Source organism: Heterocephalus glaber, unplaced genomic scaffold, assembly GCF_053883595.1.
Source record: "Heterocephalus glaber isolate CG9 unplaced genomic scaffold, H.glaber_assembly_v1.0 deba00001236, whole genome shotgun sequence".
NCBI lineage: Eukaryota > Metazoa > Chordata > Mammalia > Rodentia > Bathyergidae > Heterocephalus > Heterocephalus glaber.
Genome location: NW_028258223.1, coordinates 257,141 through 278,306, shown reverse-complemented (window position 1 = coordinate 278,306; position 21,166 = coordinate 257,141). Strand labels below are relative to the sequence as shown.

The following is a 21,166-nucleotide window of genomic DNA, read 5'->3' as shown; positions in this document are numbered from 1 at the left end:
CGGCCCCGGCCCCGCCGCCCCCGGCCCAGCCGCTCACCTCTGTGCCGCCGCTGCAGACGCGCCAAGGCCGCCAGGAAGAGCAGCAGCAGCAGCGCGGCCGCCAGGGTCCCCAGGAACGCGCTCCTCCAAGGGGACGCTCCGGGAAAGAACTCATCTGGAAAACACCAAGAAACCCAGATGAGGCTCCAGACCCCACGGGCCGCGCCTTGGGTGGTGACCCCGCCTCCCCGGCCCTTGGTGGGCGCAGAGGGACAGGCTGCGCGGTCCTGTGCTCGCAGACCGCTGCCGGGCCTCCGCTCTCAGCAAGCCGGCGAATCGGAGAGCTGCTCTCTGGCAGGCAGGTGGCCAGAGGTGAAGATGGAGGAAAACGCAGGGACTCTTCGGGAACTCCTGCGGCAATTTAATCGTTTTCTTCTACGGAATCTTTTCTTTCTTCTTTTTCTTTTTTTAAAATGGTGCTTTTCCGCCAAGGGTGGGGCCTGCACTCCGCGGGGTGAGGTAGAAGGGACCCTGAGAGTTCAAGGCCAGTCTGAACTACAGACTGAAATCCTGGTTCCAAAAACAAAAATGGTTCTTCTACTTCAGAGGTATTTTTAAAATACATCTTATCACTTTTTAATGAACTAAACAAAACCAGAAAATAAAAACAAAAAGCCTGTCATTTTAGACTTTTCTTCTGTGCTGAGTATCAAACCCAGATTCTCACCCAAATGAGGCATGTACCATTGAGCTATACCCACAGACCTGTTTTCTTTTTCTCCTTCTTCTCCTCCTCCTCCCATGCTGGGCTTGAACTTGAGATCTTCCTGCCTCCTCAGACTTCCAGAGTGCCTGTTACCCAGCCCTCATCTTAACCATTTTTTGGTGTATGCTTTAGTGACACATAAGTACATTCACAGTCTGTGTGACTATCACTGCCACTGATCACCAGGATTGATTCATCTTCCAAAACTGAAACTTTAAACCCTTTAAACACAACCACTATCTTACTTTATGTCTGTAATAAATTTGACCATTCTGGGTACTTCTCACAAGTCGAATTATTATAGATAGATAAATTAGGTAGAAATTAATAGGCAGTCAGAGAAGGATCAAGCCCCTGATGGAGTCAGTGCGGAAGACCAGACACACCAAGACTGTGGCTGGAGGTGAGTCCGAAAAGAGCCAGGTTACGAGTTGGAGATGCAGTAGCCAGGCCCTCAGGCCTCCCTAGAGATAAACAACAGCTTGAGATTGTATTGTGATTAGCATCACCTGGTCAGTGAGCACAGATAGGCATCAGACCCATAGGTGGGGGCCAGAACGTCTGAACCCATCCTCCCTCCTTTTCCAGGGATGCCTTTGTTCTCTCTAGGACTAAGAGTTACAGATAAGATAACATTAATGATGAATCCTGCTGGCCAAGTACCCTTGCTACATGCCCCACTTCCCTACTGGATCAATATTAGCTAAGCTACTATATTTGTAATCCTATAGGTTGATTGTAGTTTGACCCACACTGTACCATGTTGTGATTTTGCTGTGTAAATTACCATGACAAAGAGCCTCAGCAGCCACCCATTTGGGACCCCAAGGAGCTATTCTTCTTCTTTCGAATAAACTCACATAGACTCCCTTAGGGACTTTATTCCTCAATGTTGTAAGACCTCGAACTTGGAACATCTAACATCTAACAGGTTGGGAGCCATTTTTCCCATCACAGAATCATTCCAAATTTATTCTTTTCTATCTGGCTTAGTCTGCTTAGCATCTGTGGTCTTTTACTTTTACATTTTACTTTTCTAGAAGTGTATTTTTGTTGTATTGTACAAAGGTATTGGGTCACAATGGATCAGTACCTCACCATTGATGGTTTTCAAAGCACAGGGGTAGGGGTTAAGACCAAGGGCTCTAAATCTGGCTTAATCAGCACTGAGGGAGGCTGAGGCAGGAAACTGGGAAGTTCAAGCCCAGCCTACATAGTTTAGCAACTTAGTAAGACCTGTCTCAAAAGAAAAAGTAGAAATGGCTGGGCATGTAGCTCAGTGGTAGAACTCCCCTGGGTTCAATTCCCAGTACAAGAAAAGAAAAAAAAAAAAAGCAAAAACTTTAGGCTTCAGAGTTGCTGCCTCCCTGACCTGCTGCTCTCAACTTTATCCTTCTGTTCCAGCCCCTCCTCTTCTACATTTGTTCCCTCTACCAGATATCCATGTGACTCACACCATTTGTAAAGAGCTGAATACATACAAATATATACAAATCTAAAATTATATCTGAAAATTTAATAATAAATATAGACAACAAACATTTAGATACAAGTCTAAAAAAAAAAAAAACAAGACAAAACAAAACCTCAATCCCATGATGCAGAGTCCTTCCCTTCTCTTAGAACATTTCCTTTAGGCAATTTGTAAATTCTTTATTCCTCTAAGATGTATGTAAATCTTCTAAAAAGCTAAACAAACCTCTTTCTAGCTTCACAAAACAGGACTCATCTTTTTTTTAAGGGCCTTGTCTTTGATATGCAAACATCAAGGAAAAGACATCAAGATCTGTGTTTCCTGGGAGTTTAATTTAAGTGCTTGCCTGCAGAAATAAGGTAAGAGGTCTCTTATCTCTCCTTGGGATAAAGACTATTATCAAAGATAGCTACTCCATGTACCAGGGGGCTTTATTGATTGATAGAGACTTGCTGCATTGACCAGGCTAGCCTCAAACTTAAGGGTTCAAGAGATTCTCTTGCCTTGGCCCCTAAGTATCTGGGACTACAAACAGGCGCAACCACACCTGGCTCATTGCGGAAATTAAAGTGAGTTCTAACATACGATGCTGCCAAGTCCTCCTACTTGAGGACAAGTTATTTATCTTGAGATGTATGCAGTGAGTTGTTTCTGCCTGTTTATATCAAAAGAAGAGATTTGGGGGCTGTGGATGTAGCTCAGCAGCACTGCATCTGCCTGGCACGTTCAAGGTCCTGAGTTCAATCCCCAATACAAAAAAAAAAGAGATTTCTTTCTGTTTATAATAATATAACTATTGATTTGGACTGATGTGAAAAGTGGGCAATAGCTTGGGTTTACCCTCAAAATTTTAAACAATTATCTGGGTGTGGTACTGCATACCCGTAATCCCAGCACAAAGCTGAGGCAGGAAGTTTGCTAGTTAGAGCCCAGCCCAGGCAATTTAATGACCTAAGGCAATCCTGTCTCCAAATTTAAAAACAAAACAAAACAAAGGGCCTGTGGGACCAAAATGACTCCATTTTGGAGCCGTCTCCTTTGTTCTCTCAAATTTGTGCTTAAACTAGGAATTCACCACTTGAAATTCCTGAGTTTATTACCCAACCACCTGTGTACCCGGGGAGAGAGCGTTCCAGGCACACTATCTGTAGGATAAGCAGTTAATGAGCTGACTGTCCACACAAGATAGATGCGGCCATTAGTGGGTCTGCTAACGATCAGTATGTGACAACCGGCCGTTAATCTTTGCCCCTTTTCTCCCTCACAAAAACCAATACGTAATCCCCTTCGACCCCCAAAGCCTAGCCAACCAAAACCCTACACTTCATATGTATTGAGTATTAACCAATCACCTGGCTACTAATAACCAAAGCTTGTTGTATTCTCAATAAAAACCCTGCTAGTTAGGGACTCAGGGCTCTCAATCTCGATCCGCTGTGTCGGTGACAGTTGAGAGTCCCTGCTTAAGCTTGAATAAACGACCCTTGTGTGCTTACATCGGAAACGGCCTCCTGGTGGTCTCTGGGACTTCACAATCTGGGCACAACATTTGGGGGCTCGTCCGGGATCCCAAGACCTTCAGGACTCCCGTACCGGAGGGTCAACGCCGGCTGGTGAGTGTTTTTTGTGTTTGTAAAGTCTGGGCCTATCTGGGAAGGTCGGCAGACGGTCTAGGCGGACGCGCTGCAAGGGCCGCCGACCCGGGATCCTGGAAGACGTTCCGGATTCCGCTGGTGGGGACGGAGTGCCCCAAGAGTACGAGTCAGTGAGACTCCTGGAGGGACGGTGCGGGTCGCTCCCGCGGCACGGCAGGAGGCCGTCGTCCCATTTGCATTGCCTCCGATCAGGCGGAGGACGATTTTGTCTCGCGTGTTTTTCTGTTGTGTTTGTCTGTGTGTTGTACTGACTTGGACTGAGACGATGGGACAGACTGTGACTACCCCTCTTTCCCTCATGAAAGATCATTTCAAGGAAGTTAGGGAGAGCGCTCGTAACCTAAGTTTAAAAATTAAAAAGGCTAAGTTCATCACCCTCTGTAGCTCGGAGTGGCCCACCCTTGGGGTAGGATGGCCCCCCGAGGGAACTTTTGATTTGCAAATTATACGCAGAGTTCGTAAAGCCATCCTTCATCCCGACCAGGTACCCTACATTGCCATTTGGAAATTTCTGATCTTTAACCCACCCCCGTGGGTTAAGCCTTTTTTGCCTTCACAGCAACAGCAGCCAGAGTTAATCCTGACAGCCAGTAAGAAGACTCCTAGAGGGCGCGATGACGAGAAGCAGACCGAAACCAAGCCGACCGCGCCACTCTACCCTGTCCTCCAGGGAGGGACCGAAGAAGATCTTATTTTCCCTCCCCCTTACTCTCTCCCCTCTCTTCCACAACAGCAGGCTGAAAGAAATGACCCAGTCCCAGCCGGGGCTAGGGAGGAAGAGCCCGCCCCGGGTGCTGGCAACCGTAATGGTCCCGCCCAAAATACTCGTCACCGGCGCGCCGCCTCGCCGGCAGGACCAGCAGACTCTACTGTTTGTCCGCTGCGAGCGATAGGGCCCCCTGATGAGCATGGGAACCAGCCTCACCATTACTGGCCCTTTGCTACAAGTGATCTTTATAATTGGCGCCGACAACATGCCAATTTCTCTGATAACCCTAGAGATTTGATTAACCTGTTAGAAACTGTTTTGTTTACCCATCAGCCCACTTGGGATGACTGTCAATAGCTTCTGCAGGTCCTGTTCACCACTGAGGAACGAGAGAGGATCCAGAATGAGGCCAGGAAATTGGTTCCTGGTGACAATGGTCAACCCACCACCAATGCTGACACTATCAACACTTCTTTTCCTCTGTTCCGACCCAACTGGGACTTCAACACGGCAGAAGGTAAGGAGAGGCTTCGGGTCTATCGCCAGGCTCTATTAAAAGGTCTGAAAGCAGCAGCGAGGAAGCCTACAAACTTGGCTAAGGTAGGAGATGTACAACAAAAGTTAGATGAAAGCCCTGCTGCTTTCCTAGAAAGAATTCAGGAGGCTTTTCGTAGGTACACTCCTATGGACCCAGAAGCAATTGAGACAAAGGCAGCTGTAATAATACATTTTGTCAACCAGGCGGCGCCAGACATTAAGAGAAAGTTACAGAAAGTAGATAGGTTAGGAGAAAAGAGTATTCAGGACTTGGTGGCAGTGGCAGAGAGAGTGTATAACAATAGAGAAACCACAGAGGAGAAACGAGAAAAAGCTGATGACCGCCAGACCCGAAACTTAGCTCGGATCCTTCTGGCTGCCACTGCGGGAGAACAGAAGGAACGTGAACGTAGACTAAGAAAGATTGCGGTGGAAGGAAAAAACAAAGAGAGACGTAGAGAGCGCCCCCAGTTGGGAAAAAATCAATGTGCTCGTTGCAAAGAGTATGGACACTGGGCCAGAGACTGTCCCAAAAAGAAACAACAGGAAGGACGCCCCAAGGCCCCTATCCTGGCTATGGATGAATTAAATGATTAGGGGGGACGGGGTTCGGCACCCCTCCCCGAGCCCAGGGTAACCCTAAAAGTGGAGGGGAGACCTATCGAGTTCCTAGTGGATACAGGGGCTCAACATTCGGTCCTACTTAAACCATGTGGCCATGTTTCTGATAAGACCTCCTGGGTTCAAGGAGCTACAGGCATGAAAAAGTATTCATGGACAACCCAAAGAACAGTAGACTTGGGAGTGGGCCAAGTAACCCACTCATTTATGATTATACCAGACTGCCCCTACCCCTTATTGGGAAGAGACTTACTGACTAAATTAGGGGCTCAAATTCATTTCCAACCCGGGGGCACAAAAGTCCTTAATCAAGAGGGAAGGCCCATTCAGGTACTAACCATAAACCTAGAAGATAAATATCTGCTACATCAGAAGAGGGCCCCTCCTGATCCTGACATGGAACAATGGCTCATCATGTTCCCACAAGCATGGGCAGAGACTGGAGGCATGGGGTTAGCTGCACACAGAGCACCAGTGTTTGTAGAAATAAAACCTGGGGCAGATCCTGTACAAGTTCGCCAATATCCTATGCCCCTAGAGGCCCAGAAGGGAATAACTCCACACATCAGGAGGTTGCTTGCTCAGGGGATTCTTAGGCCTTGTCAATCAGCCTGGAACACCCCCTTGTTGCCAGTGCGAAAACCTCATTCTAATGACTATCGGCCAGTGCAGGATCTCCGGGAAGTGAACAAGAGGGTTATGGACATCCACCCCACAGTGCCTAATCCATACACCCTTTTGAGTTCACTTCCCCTGAGCCATCGATGGTACACAGTCTTGGATCTCAAAGATGCTTTTTTTAGCCTTCCGCTAGCACCCAAAAGCCAACACATCTTTACATTTGAATGGAGTGACCCAGAACAAGGCCTCAACGGACAGCTGACATGGACCCGATTACCCCAAGGATTCAAAAACTCTCCCACCATCTTCGACGAGGCCCTACATGAAGACCTGGGTGAGTTTCGCCTCCAGAACCCCCAACTAACTCTGTTACAATATGTAGATGACCTCCTCATAGCAGCTGAAACGCGGGAAGACTGCCTAAGTGGAACCAAGAGACTCTTGATAGTCATAGGAGAACTGGGGTACCGGGCGTCCGCCAAAAAGGCCCAGATCTGCAAACCCGAGGTAAGCTACTTGGGGTACATGCTTAGGGAAGGGCAGAGATGGCTGTCGGATGCTAGAAAAGAGACAGTTCTTAAGATACCCACACCAGATTCTCCTCGGAAAGTCAGAGAGTTCTTGGGATCGGCGGGCTTCTGCCGCCTATGGATACCAGGGTTTGCAGAGCTCACAAGGCCCCTTTACGAGGCAACCAAAGACAATCAGGCTTTTCAATGGACAGAAAAGCTACAAAAATCTTTCGATCAAATTAAAACAGCCTTGCTGACGGCACCAGCCTTGGGCTTGCCTGATATTACTAAGCCATTCCACCTTTACATTGATGAAAACAAAGGAGTCGCTAAGGGCGTCCTGGTCCAGCATCTAGGGCCATGGCGCCGCCCAGTGGCATACCTATCAAAAAGACTTGATCCAGTTGCATCAGGATGGCCCCCGTGTCTAAAAATGATTGCAGCAGTGGCTCTAATGGTCAAAGATGCTGACAAGTTGACATTAGGCCAAGAACTGTGCGTGACCACCCCTCACGCTATTGAGGGAGTCCTAAAACAGCCTCCGGATCGATGGCTCAGTAATGCTCGCCTGACCCACTACCAGAGCTTACTCCTAAATCCAACCCGAGTTGTCTTTCAGGCCCCGGCTGCTTTAAACCCAGCCACACTGTTGCCAGACCCGAACTTGGAGGCTCCGCTTCACAACTGCACAGACATCCTAGCCCAGGTACATGGAATTCGAGCAGATCTGAGTGACCAACCATGGCCAGATGCAGATGATACCTGGTACACTGATGGGAACAGCTTTGTTCGTGATGGCCGCAGGTATGCAGGAACAGCAGTGGTGACAGAGACTGAGGTCATTTGGGCAGAACCATTGCCCACCGGGACCTCAGCACAACGGGCGGAGCTCATAGCTCTGACCAAGACATTGACTCTAGGACGGGGCCAAAAGTTAAATATATACACAGATAGCCGGTATGCCTTTGCCACTGCACACGTCCATGGGGCCATCTACAAAGAAAGGGGACTCCTGACAGCTGAAGAAAAGACTATTAAAAACAAAGAGGAGATCCTTGCCCTCTTAACAGCCCTCTGGCTACCTAAAAAATTAGCCATTATCCATTGCCCAGGACACCAAAAAGGCGACACTCCAATTGCCAGAGAAAATAATTTAGCTGACCAGACAGCCCGAGAAATAGCCTTAAAGATTAATCTGACACTGGCCACTCAGCTGCCCGATCCGGGAAGTGCAGCCCTACCAGAAAAACCCCAGTACACTGAAGAAGATTTAAATTAGATAAAACAATTACCTATGCCTCAGTGCCTCAACGGGTGGTGGAAATCTTCTGATTGTAAAGTCATCTTGCCTAAAGCGCTGAAAAAACAAGTTCTCTCCAAGATGCACCGGACCACCCACATGGGCACTCAAAAAATGCAAGATCTCCTGAGACATGCTGAAATTAAGATCCGTGATGCTAACTCTAAAATTGAACACATTGTTGCTACCTGCAAAGCCTGTCAGTTGACAAATGCCACCCACAATAGGGCCAACCCAGGAAATAGGCTGAGGGGAAGCCGACCTGGAGCCTATTGGGAATTGGACTTCACCAAGGTAAAACCTGAAAGGTATGGTTATAAATACTTGTTAGTTTTTGTAGACACTTTTTCAGGATGGACAGAAGCGTTTCCTACCAAACATGAAACAGCGTGAAGTGTGACTAAGAAACTGCTAGAAGACATCCTGCCAAGGTATGGTTTTCCAGTAATGCTAGGATCAGATAATGGGCCCGCCTTTATTTCCAAGGTGAGTCAAACCCTAGCACAGATATTGGAGACGGATTGGAAATTACATTGTACATACAGACCCCAAAGTTCAGGACAGGTAGAGAGGATGAATAGAACATTAAAAGAGACCTTAACTAAATTAACCTTAGAGACTGGCGGTGACTGGGTGACTCTCCTTCCCTTCGCCCTCTATAGGGTACGCAATTCACCCTATAAGATGGGATTAACTCCCTTTAAAATCATGTTTGAAATTCCCCCTCCCATTATTCCCAACCTTCAATCAAATGTGCTTGTTGAATTTGATGACCAAAAGTTGTTACTTTCTTTAAAAAGCCTCCAAAGTGTGCACAAGGATATCTGGCCTAAATTAGAAGCCTTATATCAAACTGGACCGCCTCCCGAGCCCCATCGCTATCGACCAGGAGACTGGGTCTTCGTCCGGAGACACCAACAAAAGGACCTTGAGCCCCGTTGAAAAGGACCCTACGTCACAGTCCTGACCACGCCCACCGCTCTCAAGGTCGACGGGATTGCCTCGTGAGTGCACTACACCCACGTTCGCCCTGCAGATCCTCACGCTGTCCTAGAGGACTTCGTTCCATCATGGCAGGTGTCCAAAGACCAAGACAATCCCCTCAAACTCAAGCTGCGTCGTCGACGGTCATGATTGTGGTAACTGTACTTTTGACACCGATTTTAAGAAGACAAAACCCACATGCTCCCCTAAATTTAACCTGGATGATCATCAATACCGCCACAGGTGACATTATTAACAGCTCGTCCAAAGTGAGCCCACCATTAACCTGGTGGCCTGCTCTAGAGTTTGATCTCTGTCGGCTAGCCACTGGCAGCTGGGATATCGGACACTGGAGCCTAGAGTCACGGGGAAGGCCTGAATGTGGGGAAACAAAAAAGGGGTGTACCCTCCCCCCGGTCGACTCACAAACACCGGGTTACAACCATGTAATTCGCAGGGCAATATTACGAGACACCCCCTTCTACAGGGAGGACTCTGCGTTGCCTTAGGTGAAAAATGTTGCTTCTATGTAGATCATTCAGGAGTGGTCAAAGAGTCCATGGCTAAAGTTAGGGAGGGCATTGCCAAACGTAAGCGAAAAAGAGAACTATCTCAAACCTGGTTCGAATCTTGGTTTAATTCTTCCCCTTGGCTAACTACCCTAATCTCTACCCTGCTAGGCCCCTTGCTTATCGTGTTACTACTGTTGACCTTTAGACCTTGTATACTCAATAGACTAGTTTCGTTCATCAAAAAACAAATTAATGCTGTTCAGTTAATGGTGCTCAGGTCCCAATACCAGCCAATTCCTACCGACTTGATAGAATTAACCCCCAGAGGCCCATGATTGGCCCTCTATAGCATCATGAGAAGGGGGGAATGTGGGACCAAAATGACTCCATTTTGGAGCCGTCTCCTTTGTTCTCTCAAATTTGTGCTTAAACTAGGAATTCACCACTTGAAATTCCTGAGTTTATTACCCAGCCACCTGTGTACCCGGGGAGAGAGCGTTCCAGGCACACTATCTGTAGGATAAGCAGTTAATGAGCTGACTGTCCACACAAGATAGATGCGGCCATTAGTGGGTCTGCTAACGATCAGTATGTGACAACCGGCCGTTAATCTTTGCCCCTTTTCTCCCTCACAAAAACCAATACGTAATCCCCTTCGACCCCCAAAGCCTAGCCAACCAAAACCCTACACTTCATATGTATTGAGTATTAACCAATCACCTGGCTACTAATAACCAAAGCTTGTTGTATTCTCAATAAAAACCCTGCTAGTTAGGGACTCAGGGCTCTCAATCTCGATCCGCTGTGTCGGTGACAGTTGAGAGTCCCTGCTTAAGCTTGAATAAACGACCCTTGTGTGCTTACATCGGAAACGGCCTCCTGGTGGTCTCTGGGACTTCACAATCTGGGCACAACAGGCCAAGGATGTAGCTCAGTATGAAGGCCCTGGGTTCAATCCCCAGTACTGGAAAAAACAAGAAAGAGAGAAAGAAAGAAAGAAAGAAAGAAAGAAAGGAAGGAAGGAAGGAAGGAAAGAAGGAAGGAAGGAAGGAGAAGGGAAGGGAGGAAGAAAGAGAGAGAAAGAGAGGAAGGGAGAAAGAAGAAACTTAAAACAATTAGAACCAGCACTATTAAACCCTTCAGTAGGTGTCTGAAAAGACTTTTGTGTGTTTATTTGAGACAGGGTTTCACTTTGTAGTTCAGACTGGCCTTGAACTCACTACATACTTCAGGCTGGCCTCCAGCTCACAGTGATCCTTCTGCCTCAGCTTCCAGAGTGCTGGGATTACAGGTGTGTGCTACCACACCTGGCTTTCATAGGATTTCTTTTTTTTTTTTGTACCAGACATCGAACTCAGGACCTCATGCTTGCCAGGCATTGCCAGGCAGGTGCTGTGCCCCTGAGCTAAAATCCTTGGCCCTCATGTAAGATTTTGAAACTAAATAATGACCTAAATTTCAATTCATTGCCTAAACATCAACTTCCCCAAGTTATGTTTTTACAGTTCATAGAGAGACCCCACCACCACTTCTGCCCCCCTTCCTTAATTTTTTAGCATCTTCCATCTTCTGATTTATGATGTGATTTACTTACATTGTTATCTGCCTTCCCCACAAGAATGGGAAAATGAGGGTAAGAGTTCGGGGCATGTTGTAGGTGTTCCTTAAATTACTGAAGGATGAAATTAGGAATATGTACCTCTACTAATGCTCTCTGACCAGTAGTTTATGGGTTCTGCTGCATGGCCTTTTGCACAGAAATGATGACCCTGAGGCCTTGCCTACTTACTGTTTAGATAGTCAGCTGCACTCACAATGAGTTCCTGATGTCCAAGTTGCTGACTTTTCAGGTATCAAGGCCAACTCACCTCTTACTCAGACAGGCCTCAGTACCACTGTGTCCTTATAGACTACCTTTGGGTCAAGGTACATGAAGAACTCGATGCTAAAGAATGCAAGGGTGAGTGAGCATCCAACTGACCTGCTATCTGGACCACAAACTCTTTCTTCTGGATCAGCAGGGGGTTCTGGATGGAGCAGGACACATTCCTGTGGGCTCTCCCTTGGACAACCACAGATGTTTCCAGATGGAACAGGCCCTGCACATCCTGGACGATGGCTTCAGTCTCTGGAGGCAAGCACTGTCCCTGATGGCCTCTCCACAGAGCCTGGGGCTTTGGGTACCAGCCACTGGAGCTACATCTCAGCTGAATGCCTCCTTCCTTGAAGCCCTCAAGGGAGATATGAGGGTCTGAACCCAGCCCTGGGAAATGTAAAAACAGTGAGAAAGAGCAGACTCCTTCCCAGAAATTGTACATGAAGTCTACAACATACTGTTCACCATTTGCAGTCATCATAAGACACCAGGAAATGCAACTGTGCATAACGTATGTGTGGACTTACAGTGCCCTCCTCATCAACATCAAATGACTGTCTAGATTGCAGTGGCATGTATTGATAGAACAGTGCCATATTACCTTGTGGGGACATTTGGAAATTCGGAGAGGAAGGTATTTGGTGGAAGAAGACTACTGGCATTTAGTTATATTATGCAAGGGACAGTTCCCTGGAAAGAATTATCTCACTCCAAATTCAATAGGTTGCCTCTCTTTCTTGATTCTCACTAAAGCTCAAATTCTTGCATTTTATATATTCTTTGCCTCCCCCATTCTCATGAAGAGAATTCTCTCTCTCTCTCTTTCTCTCTTGCTCTCGCTCTCTCTCTTTGAACCTAGGCCTTTGCAAAGTACTCTACCACTGAGCTACATCCCCAGTCATATGTTTTGTATATGCAAAACATTAATATGATCTCATTTTCAATCATGAGCCAAGTGTGGTAGCACATCCCTATAATCACAGCATTCTGGGAGGCTGAGGCAAAAGGATCCCAAGTTCAATCCCACCCAGGACAACTTAGTGACTTAACAAGGCCTTGTCTCAAAAAATTAAAAAACAAAAAAGGCCTAGGAATATAGATGAATGTGAAGGCCCTAGGTTCAAAAAAAAAAAAAGAGTCAATGCTATATAAAATGTATATCCCTAGCCTCTCTCCATCCTTTTTTATTCTACTATCTCCCCTCATCCTTAAGTCACCAATTTCATTAGTTTCTAATATATTCTCACTTGTTGTTCTTTTCAATGTTTGTTTTTTCCTGCATACAAAAATTCAAAACATTACCAAATCTCTTATGCATCTTGATTTTGTTCTTTCTGTAATACATCTTAGGAATCACTCCACAGCTATTCATTGAACTACTTTTCACTTTTCTAGCTACAGAGTACGGATCACCCATGTAAGAAACAGGCTTTGTCTTTTCTATCAAAGCAACTCCATTTGGGGTTTAAATGACAGGACCATCTATCTACTCACCATCCACATCCACCCCAACCTCGTTGATATCCTGAGCTGCAAGAGATGATGACTATGCACCTTTTTCAGAACACAGCTGGTTTTCAAGATAAAGAACCAGGAACTGTCCACACCTCATGCCCTCTCTCTCATTGACTCAGCAATACACCAACCCCCACCCCACCCTACCTTGCACCACTTGAGTTAGTCAGCCATGATAGACTTTGAATTCAGCCAATGAATTTAAAAGTCAGCTGCTTCTCCTGCATCAGGGATAAAAGGGGCAACCCTCCTCTGTCCTGTGCTTCTGCTACCTCAGGCTTGCACCTTCTGCAGAAATAAAATGCCTTGTTGAGATTTCTTGATGTCTAAGTGTACCAACAATTTGAGTCTGGGGGCTTATTTCCAACACTCATTATGTGGCTGGACCGTATGGAGCTCCTATGCATGGACAATTTCCACTCTTTTGGAATTAGAAGTAACACTACACAGATTAGACTGATACATAATGGAAGCTACAGAGATGTATCTTCAAGGTAAATTTCTGGAGGTGGGATTGTTGTATCTAAGGAAGGTAGACAGAGAATCCTGTTAGGCTCCATGGTCTGGAGCTTCCTGACTGAAATCCACCAGCCAGATAGGTGAAAACCACTTTCCCAAGAGCCACCGAAAGAGTATCATGGAACTTTTGAATTTCCTCCAGTTTGAAAGGTAAAAATTTACAGTTTGATGTAGATGTAATTTGCCTTTCTCTCATTATAATTAGTAATTATCATCTTCATGTTGAAGAGTTACAGTGTATTTGTGTGTGTGTGTGTGTGAACTGTTTTGTTCTTTTGCAGATGGACTAATCCTTTCATTTTTTAACAACCTTATTTAAAATTAGGGATATTTCCCATGATTCTATATCTACCTGAGAAAAGCAGCTCTTAGGAAACTGATCCTTTTCCTTGACCTACCTGCTACCTCCAGCTCCCAGATGGCTTCTCCAGAGAAGCTGCTGGAGAGGAAGCTACACCCATATGGACCCTGGTCAGAGGGCACCACATTGTGGAGCTGCAGGATCACACTCCCAATGGCCATCTCGTCTGTAAGGAGTTTGGTCCTGTTCTGGAACTGCACCATCTGCCCTCCGAAGAGCTCCTGCCCATCCTGGTACAGATGCACCACATCTGAGGTCTGGCCCCGGAACCAGAGGATTTCCATGTGCTCCACATCCATGTACTGAGACAAGTGGCATGAGAACTCCACCTCTTCCCCAACGAGGGCCAGCATGGACTCCCCAGGCCCTACCACTTTGACCTCTAGGATGACAAAGCCAGAACCACAGCCACAATCAATCTCTTTTCAAATACAATTTTTTATCATACCCTTTTCCAGGTCAGAAGTCTACAATAAGGCATTCAAATGATGAAGATAACACACTCTACAAGGAAAACAGGCCTGGTTTCTTGAACAAAAAGCTACCATGAAAAACAGGTTAAAATACACATGGGACATGATGGCCAGTGGACAGTCTGTGGTCCTAGACTGGTTATTGGTTTGAATCAACCAGAGTGCACGAGTTATTTTGTGGAAAGTTATGGTCAAGGAAATAAATTAAATGTAATAATGAACCAAAAAGACTAAATCTCAAAAATAAAATGTACACGATGTAATTGAGTAAAAATTACGTATTTGTATAGATGCCCTGAGAAAGAGATCTAATAGGAGAGACACCAAATTGTTGATGGTGGGCATTTCTGCATGATGGGGATAGGTGTTTTCTTATTTTTCTTTCTTTGCTTTTCCAATTTTTTTATTCTGGTACCGGGGATTGAACTCAGGACTTCATACTCACCAGGCAGACACTGTGCCACTGAGCTAAATCTCGGCCCTCCAATTTTTAAGATGATACATATATACACATTCTATAAAAGCAAGAAAAATATATAAAATAATGTATATGCTCCTTGCTTCCTGGGTTTTCATAGGTAAAGGCCAACCAAATTCTGATTGATCTTGATCCCTCATTTGGTCATTCTCTCCTTCCATGGTGTCTTCGTGTGGTCCTTCTGCTCTCTCCAAAATAGTCTGTTTCCTTCTTTTCAGCTTCACCTAAAATCTCCTCCCACAGTTCAGCCACCATAGGTCCCTTCACTTTGCCTACAGATCATGGAGCTGTCTTTCTTTGTGCCATTTGAGACAACTTGTTGCCCACTAGGTGAATCCTCAACACTTTCTTACTATCTTCCTTTCCCAGGTCTCTCCAGCTGTCTTTCCCACACATCTGGTGTCTGGCTGTCTCCCTGGATACACTCTGCTTCAGATTATCCTCCACCAGTTGTCTTCCTAGAGAATGTTAATCTTGCAAAGCTCTGCATAAACGTCACATTTAAATATTTACCAGCTGGTTCAATGCAAACACAGACTAAGAAGTTTCCTGGAACCCTCCTATTATGCTCTCTGTTATGCCTGTGGACTTCAAGGTCCTGGGAAGTGTGCTAGGACTGGCAAAATGATGGATGAGCAGAACAGACTGCATAGGCTCACAGCAGTGGCTTTTTAACCACTGGGATGGAAATCTGTGAATTTTAGCAACTAGCAAGGCACAGTCCAGTGTCATCATATCTCAGCCTTTATGGAGTAAGGGGCACATGGTAGGAGGGATGCTCAGTCCTGAATGACTGGGCTGCAGATGATTGAGGTAAGATGCACTACCTGAGTCCGCCTTCCCAAGCTGAAGGAAGAGGAGAAGTTGGGTGAGGATCAAGAGACTGCTGGGTAAAGGTACTCGCTTCAAAAATTCCATGGATACTAAGAAGTTTGCCATCTCTTGTCAGCAGTGAGAGCCACCTGGAAGGGGACAAAGAGATGATGGATGACAGGGCATCTGAACGCACCCCATCAAGTCTTGATAAGTTTTTCTGATTCTTGAGTTCCTTACAGCAGTCCCAGGACCTGCCTCCTTTTATGCTGTGAGCTGCTTCTAATTTTACCAGGCAGCACTCTTAATAGCCTCATTGGCCTTATTCAAACTGATGAAGCTGCAGGTGGATGGGGCTGGAAGGCCCCAGAGAAAGGGGCCTCTGAGCTGCACATTGTTTAGATCCAGCAATAGAGCCATACATTGTCATGGCTCAGCACCACCCACCTCCGGAGTTAGGGACATTCTCCAAACAAAAATAAATTTCTGCAAAATTTCTTTCTCACCACTACTGATCCAAACTTGCTCTCACTTCTCTTTTGACCTAGAACATCATGTTCACAAAAGAGAGGAACAAATAGTTCTGCTGCTTCCAAAATGAAGTGTGTGCCTGGTGGCTGTCTGCCAACTCCAGCAGCCTTCTGGGACACCATTTATTCAGGCCTGTGGCCTTAGGTGTTGCTTCCAAGTGGGTGAGCTGGCCACTTTCCTGTGTTTGTAGCAGCCCCAATGATGGAGTCATCCTATCTGGCCACAATTTCCCCATCCTTGGACACTCAGCTGCAGCCCATATAAGTATTCTCCTCTCTAACTAATGTCCCCTTGGGTCCTGTGGTAATATCTCACAGTCTGGTGGCCAGCAAACATGGTGTGGCTTACAAGTACTTGGATTCATACAAGACTCTCTGTATTTCCCATCCATTTAAGTTGTGAGATTTTAGGCAAATTTTGTAACTGAATGAACTTTAGCCTGTTTGCTTAACAATGGAAGAAATCAATGCCAAGTTGGAAGGTTGTTAAGCCTCCCACAGCTTTGGCTAGATGCTCTTTAAATAAAAGTTAGCACCTCCTTTTCCCTCTACCTTTCACATATCTATTCTCCATCTTCCAACGACACCTCTTTCTCCTTCACTCCATCACACAGGAGAAGGTCTACAGTGTGTTTCTATTCTCCACTCCCCGTGGTTTCCTCTTCTGCATTCTGCCACCATCTTCCCCTCTGCTTGGTTTTCCTGCTGCAAACCCTTGGTGTGGCACAAGTTCTTGTGTCCTGTGGCAGCAGAGCCCTAGCCATACTGTCTGCAATGTCACTGATAAGGAATTTAGAAGCCATGGGGTCATGCAACAATCAGAGCTGTGAGAGGGGGATATTAGAAGGGCTCTCTGAGTTGGGAAAGACTCTGGCTAACAGGAATACAATGGGAAGGAGAGCAATGGCCTGAGAGGTAAGTGGGCTAGGTAAGTTGGGGTGTGGGGGAAAGTAGAGGAGCAAATTGAGGTGACTGCATTTACGCATCAGATGGATTCCTCAAAGGAAGAGATCAGAGTCCACTCTGCAGGGACCTGGCTGTTTTGATGGCTGGAAGTCATGGAAATCATTATTCACTCAATAAGTGGCATCAACAGAGGTCTTGGGCAGGGATCAAGGCTCTGGTTGGACAGTCTGACCTCTTCCCCTGTGTGGCTTATGGCAGGAATGTGTCTGTGACAGGCTTTGAAACTGGAAGGGAGGGAGCAGCATATATACTGGTTTTTATGTTTTCTCCTCCTCCTCCTTAGTCCCTTCTTCCCTTTTGTGCTTTTGTCTTTTGTCTGGACACTAGACATAGATTAGGGTTGCATGAGGGCAGACCCATGAGAGGCATATTAGCATCCAGCTAATACCTTACAAAGCAGTAGGGTCCTAGACTGCATAGGGATCCCTTATGTTGGGCTAGATTCTAAGGAGAGAATCAAGGCTTGTATCAGGTGGTGACATGACATGGGTTCTCCTACGAAGAGGTGATGGGGCATTAGACAGACTCCAGAGCTAGGGTCAGGGCAGCTTCACAGAATAAGCACTTGCTCTAATTACCTTAGTCAGGGAGGCTACATACCTCAGGGGGCTAAGGGGCTCAGGCAGTGTGTTCAAGAATTGTGGACTAGCTGGAGGAACCTCAGCTCTCTGTTGTGATACACCCATATGATTTCCACCACAGAGGCTGTGGAAGAGATTATACATACAGATGTGCACACACACAGGTACATATGTCACATTAACACAAACTAACTCAAATCAAGCACTTCCTACCTACCAAGCATTTACCCATACCACAAATGTTATTACTATATTGCTAATAAATCCAAATTACAAATAAGGAAACAGGAACAGAGGCTGAGGGCCTTGCCCCTCCACACACAGCTAGTGTGGCTGGCAAAGTGAGAGTTTCACCTCCTGAGCTGTCTGCTTCCAGAACCTTGTTCTATATTTCTTTCAACACAGATTCTTGCCAACTACTTTGTACGTCAGGTCTGGGGACACCCTTTGGTCACATCTGCAGCCTGAAACCACGACTGCCCTTAGGAACCTCCAAGCCACAAATTGCAGTACTCACCCTGAGCAGCCATCTCACCATGCATTACAGAAGAGATGGAGTCATAAGGTATCAGCCACAAAAACCAACCAACCAGTGAATGCAAAGTTTAAAATCCCATTATTATAGACAGCTAAGTTAGATAGAAATACAATAGGCAGTCAGACAGGGCTGAGCCCTGGAGAGAGTCAGGACAAAAGGTGAAAACACACTTCAACTGGGCCAGATACACATCAGTTGGAGGCCAAGCCTCAAGATATCCATAAAAGAACCAGCCCTGCATACTTCCCTAAGGGATGAGATAAACGATAACACCTGGTCTAGTAAAATCCAGATAGGCATCAGTCGCCTCAGTGGGTGATCCATCCCCTGCCTGAGAAGTTCTTTGTTCTTTCCACGTACTTTTGCTACATGACTTGCTTCCCCGTTGGATCACGATTACCCAAGCAACTATACTTGTAAACGTATTGGTTGATTATAGCTTGAACCCACATTTTACTCACACGGTTGTGCTCTCTAAAACTTTATAGTGGGATCTCCGGCTACTCATTCTGGTCCCCTCCTGCCTCTCAGAGGCTACCTTCTCAATAAATATTTTTCTACTGTTTTTCCAAGAATTCATTCTGTGATTTTAGAGAACACGCAATTGGAGTATCAGACATTTAACAGATTGGGAGATATAAAGTTTTCATATTTTATCTGCTATATCACCACTATCCGATAAAACAAACCAGAGGCTCCCTAAGATTTTATCAAAAATATCTGCATAGACCGGAGGCACCTGTGCTGTGTCCCTTTGTTTGATGCCCAAAGACATGGCCTTGAAAGCCTTTCCTTGGGAGGAAAGTGGTCTGACAGCTTCTGGAAGGGAAGTCAGGGTCGGGTTGTCAGAGGGCCCCAGCAGCACTTCCCCAGGCTGAAACAACACCCTCGCCCCACCTGCTGCCCGAAGCCTGCCCTTTCTGACCTCACTCTGCAGTGTCAGTCTCTGATCCTGACTGAAGTGCATGCAATTCTGGAAAGGAATATTTTCCAATTTCATCTCTGTGCACCATGGCTGAAATGGATTTTAGATTCTGGTCCTCGTGACAAGGTCTTGCTGAGGGAAGGAATAGAAGAGGATGGACATGTTGGCTATTTGGGGAAGACAGAGAACCAAGTGAAGGGAAAATGGCCAGGAAGGGGCCTCAGACTGAGCTAAGCTGTGCTGGTGGGGTGCATTCTCTTTACTATCTTAGGAGCCTTTGGGCTGCTCCAAGCTGGAGATAAAAGGGATGAGGGCTCCTGCTCACTGGTGCTGAGGAAATTCTGCCACCCTCCACCCATGCAAAGCCAGTCCTCTCCTTCCTTCTCCTCTTTCTTCTCTCCTTTCCCTCTCACTATCCTTGCTTCTAGCCCTATTCTTGCTTTCCCTTGGTCTCTAATTCCTCAACACCACAAGCGTTGTTCTTTCAACTTCCAGTCCCTCCACTCTTGAGTCTCTTTATATTTTGTTTTGCTTTGCTGCTTTTGCAAACTGTGTCAGTGGTGTGTCTTGCCTCTCTTCTATTCTCATATTCTGTGCCAAAAGCCCCCAGGATAGATGAGGCTTTATATTCTCTCGTGCTTCACCTCTCCAGCACCTACTGCAATGCTTTGTCCCCAGCACTCACTAGTTCTTTCCTACAGGTATGCATTGTTTTGCTTTCAGTAGATTCATGAGAGGATTTTCATTCTCTTGGTCTCTAAGGGAATTGAATCACCTTGGGAAGAAAGCTTGACTGGGTGTGGTGGCACAACCAAGCTGAGGTGGGAGGATCACAAGTTCAAGCCAAGCATGAGTAACTTAAAATTTTGAGACCTTGTCACAAAATCAAATACATACATACATACATAAATGGGGATGTAGAGGCCCTGGGTTCAATTTGCAGTACCAGAAGGAGAGGAGGAAACAAGAAGACAGAGGAGCAGGGGGAGGAGGAGGAGCAGGAGGAGGAGGAGAAGAGGAGGAGGGGGAAAGGGAGAAGAAGGGAGAGGAAGAAGGAGGGAGAGGGAAAGGAAAAAGGGGGGAGGGAGGGGAGAAAGAAAAGGACCTCATTTGAGAGGGAAATGGGACACCTCAGAAACCTGCAGCATGGACAGGGTCTGCCTAAGGGAATCTCCTCTTAGCCACACTGAAAAGCTCTTCCCACCACCATTTCCTGCTCTCCATTTCTGAAACAGGGAGGCTTAGCCAAGTGTTGAGGATAAGCCACGTACCTTTCATGTAGCATTAAAAGGTCCAAAAAACAGATGAGTCCAGATGATCTCACCTCCTGTGCAAAATGGTAATGATTATTGTGAAGTATCTTAGTCCTTGATGCTAAGATTGTTAGACATGGTCTGGCAGCTAAGTTCAGGGAAACAGTTCATTTCTGACAGAATTATTTCCCACCTTCCAGCTGTTGGCTCTGCTCTTTGCTATAAACACCAAGATAGACAGAACAAAACGAGGAAGTCTCCGTCACATCCTGTCTTGTGAGGAAAATTACAAATTAAATTCCCTTGGAAAATGTCCCTTGAGGGTCTCAGAAGGAGGGCAAAGGTATCTGAGAGCTTTGCAGAGTAGACTATAAACTGAAGAGGCTCGGAGTGGAGAGAGTGCTCTGGCTAGCTCCTCAGGATCTCTAGACAGGTCAAGCTGGGCTTTTGGGGAGGCAATACTCCACCTCACTGAGATGGGCTCTGCTGCAACTTTGGTACTAGTGTCAAAGAAAGGGAGTGGACCAAACTCCAGCCCTGTCTGCACATCACAATTATTTTGTCCCTAGGACACAAGTCAGAGCTGTGGCACAGGGCAGCTCAAGCATGTGTGGGATCCCCTGCCTCCCAGAACTTCCAGAAATAACTGACATTTTGAGAGAATGCTA

General features: G+C 46.3%; 1 protein-coding gene across 11 annotated transcripts in view; it reads right to left on the bottom strand.

The window, feature by feature from the left end:
- Window positions 1–20,908, bottom strand: part of Btnl9 (butyrophilin like 9) — a 39,239-nt gene extending 18,331 nt beyond the window's left edge. For 2 of the 11 annotated variants that reach the window (XM_087210966.1, XM_087210965.1), the window contains exons 1-5: window positions 20,517–20,901; window positions 15,720–15,854; window positions 13,979–14,323; window positions 11,652–11,933; window positions 38–154 (exon numbers count right to left, since the gene is read on the bottom strand). In XM_087210966.1, the coding sequence (XP_087067092.1) occupies window positions 38–154; window positions 11,652–11,933; window positions 13,979–14,323; window positions 15,720–15,831 (856 nt within the window). In that variant the 5' untranslated portion in view covers window positions 15,832–15,854; window positions 20,517–20,901. Of the gene's footprint in view, window positions 1–37; window positions 155–11,651; window positions 11,934–13,978; window positions 14,324–14,859; window positions 15,634–15,719; window positions 15,857–19,245; window positions 19,378–20,516 lie in introns of those variants that run through there. The other 9 variants (XM_087210959.1, XM_087210964.1, XM_087210967.1 and 6 more) reach the window with 9 other exon arrangements.
- Window positions 20,909–21,166: the final 258 nt, after the last annotated feature.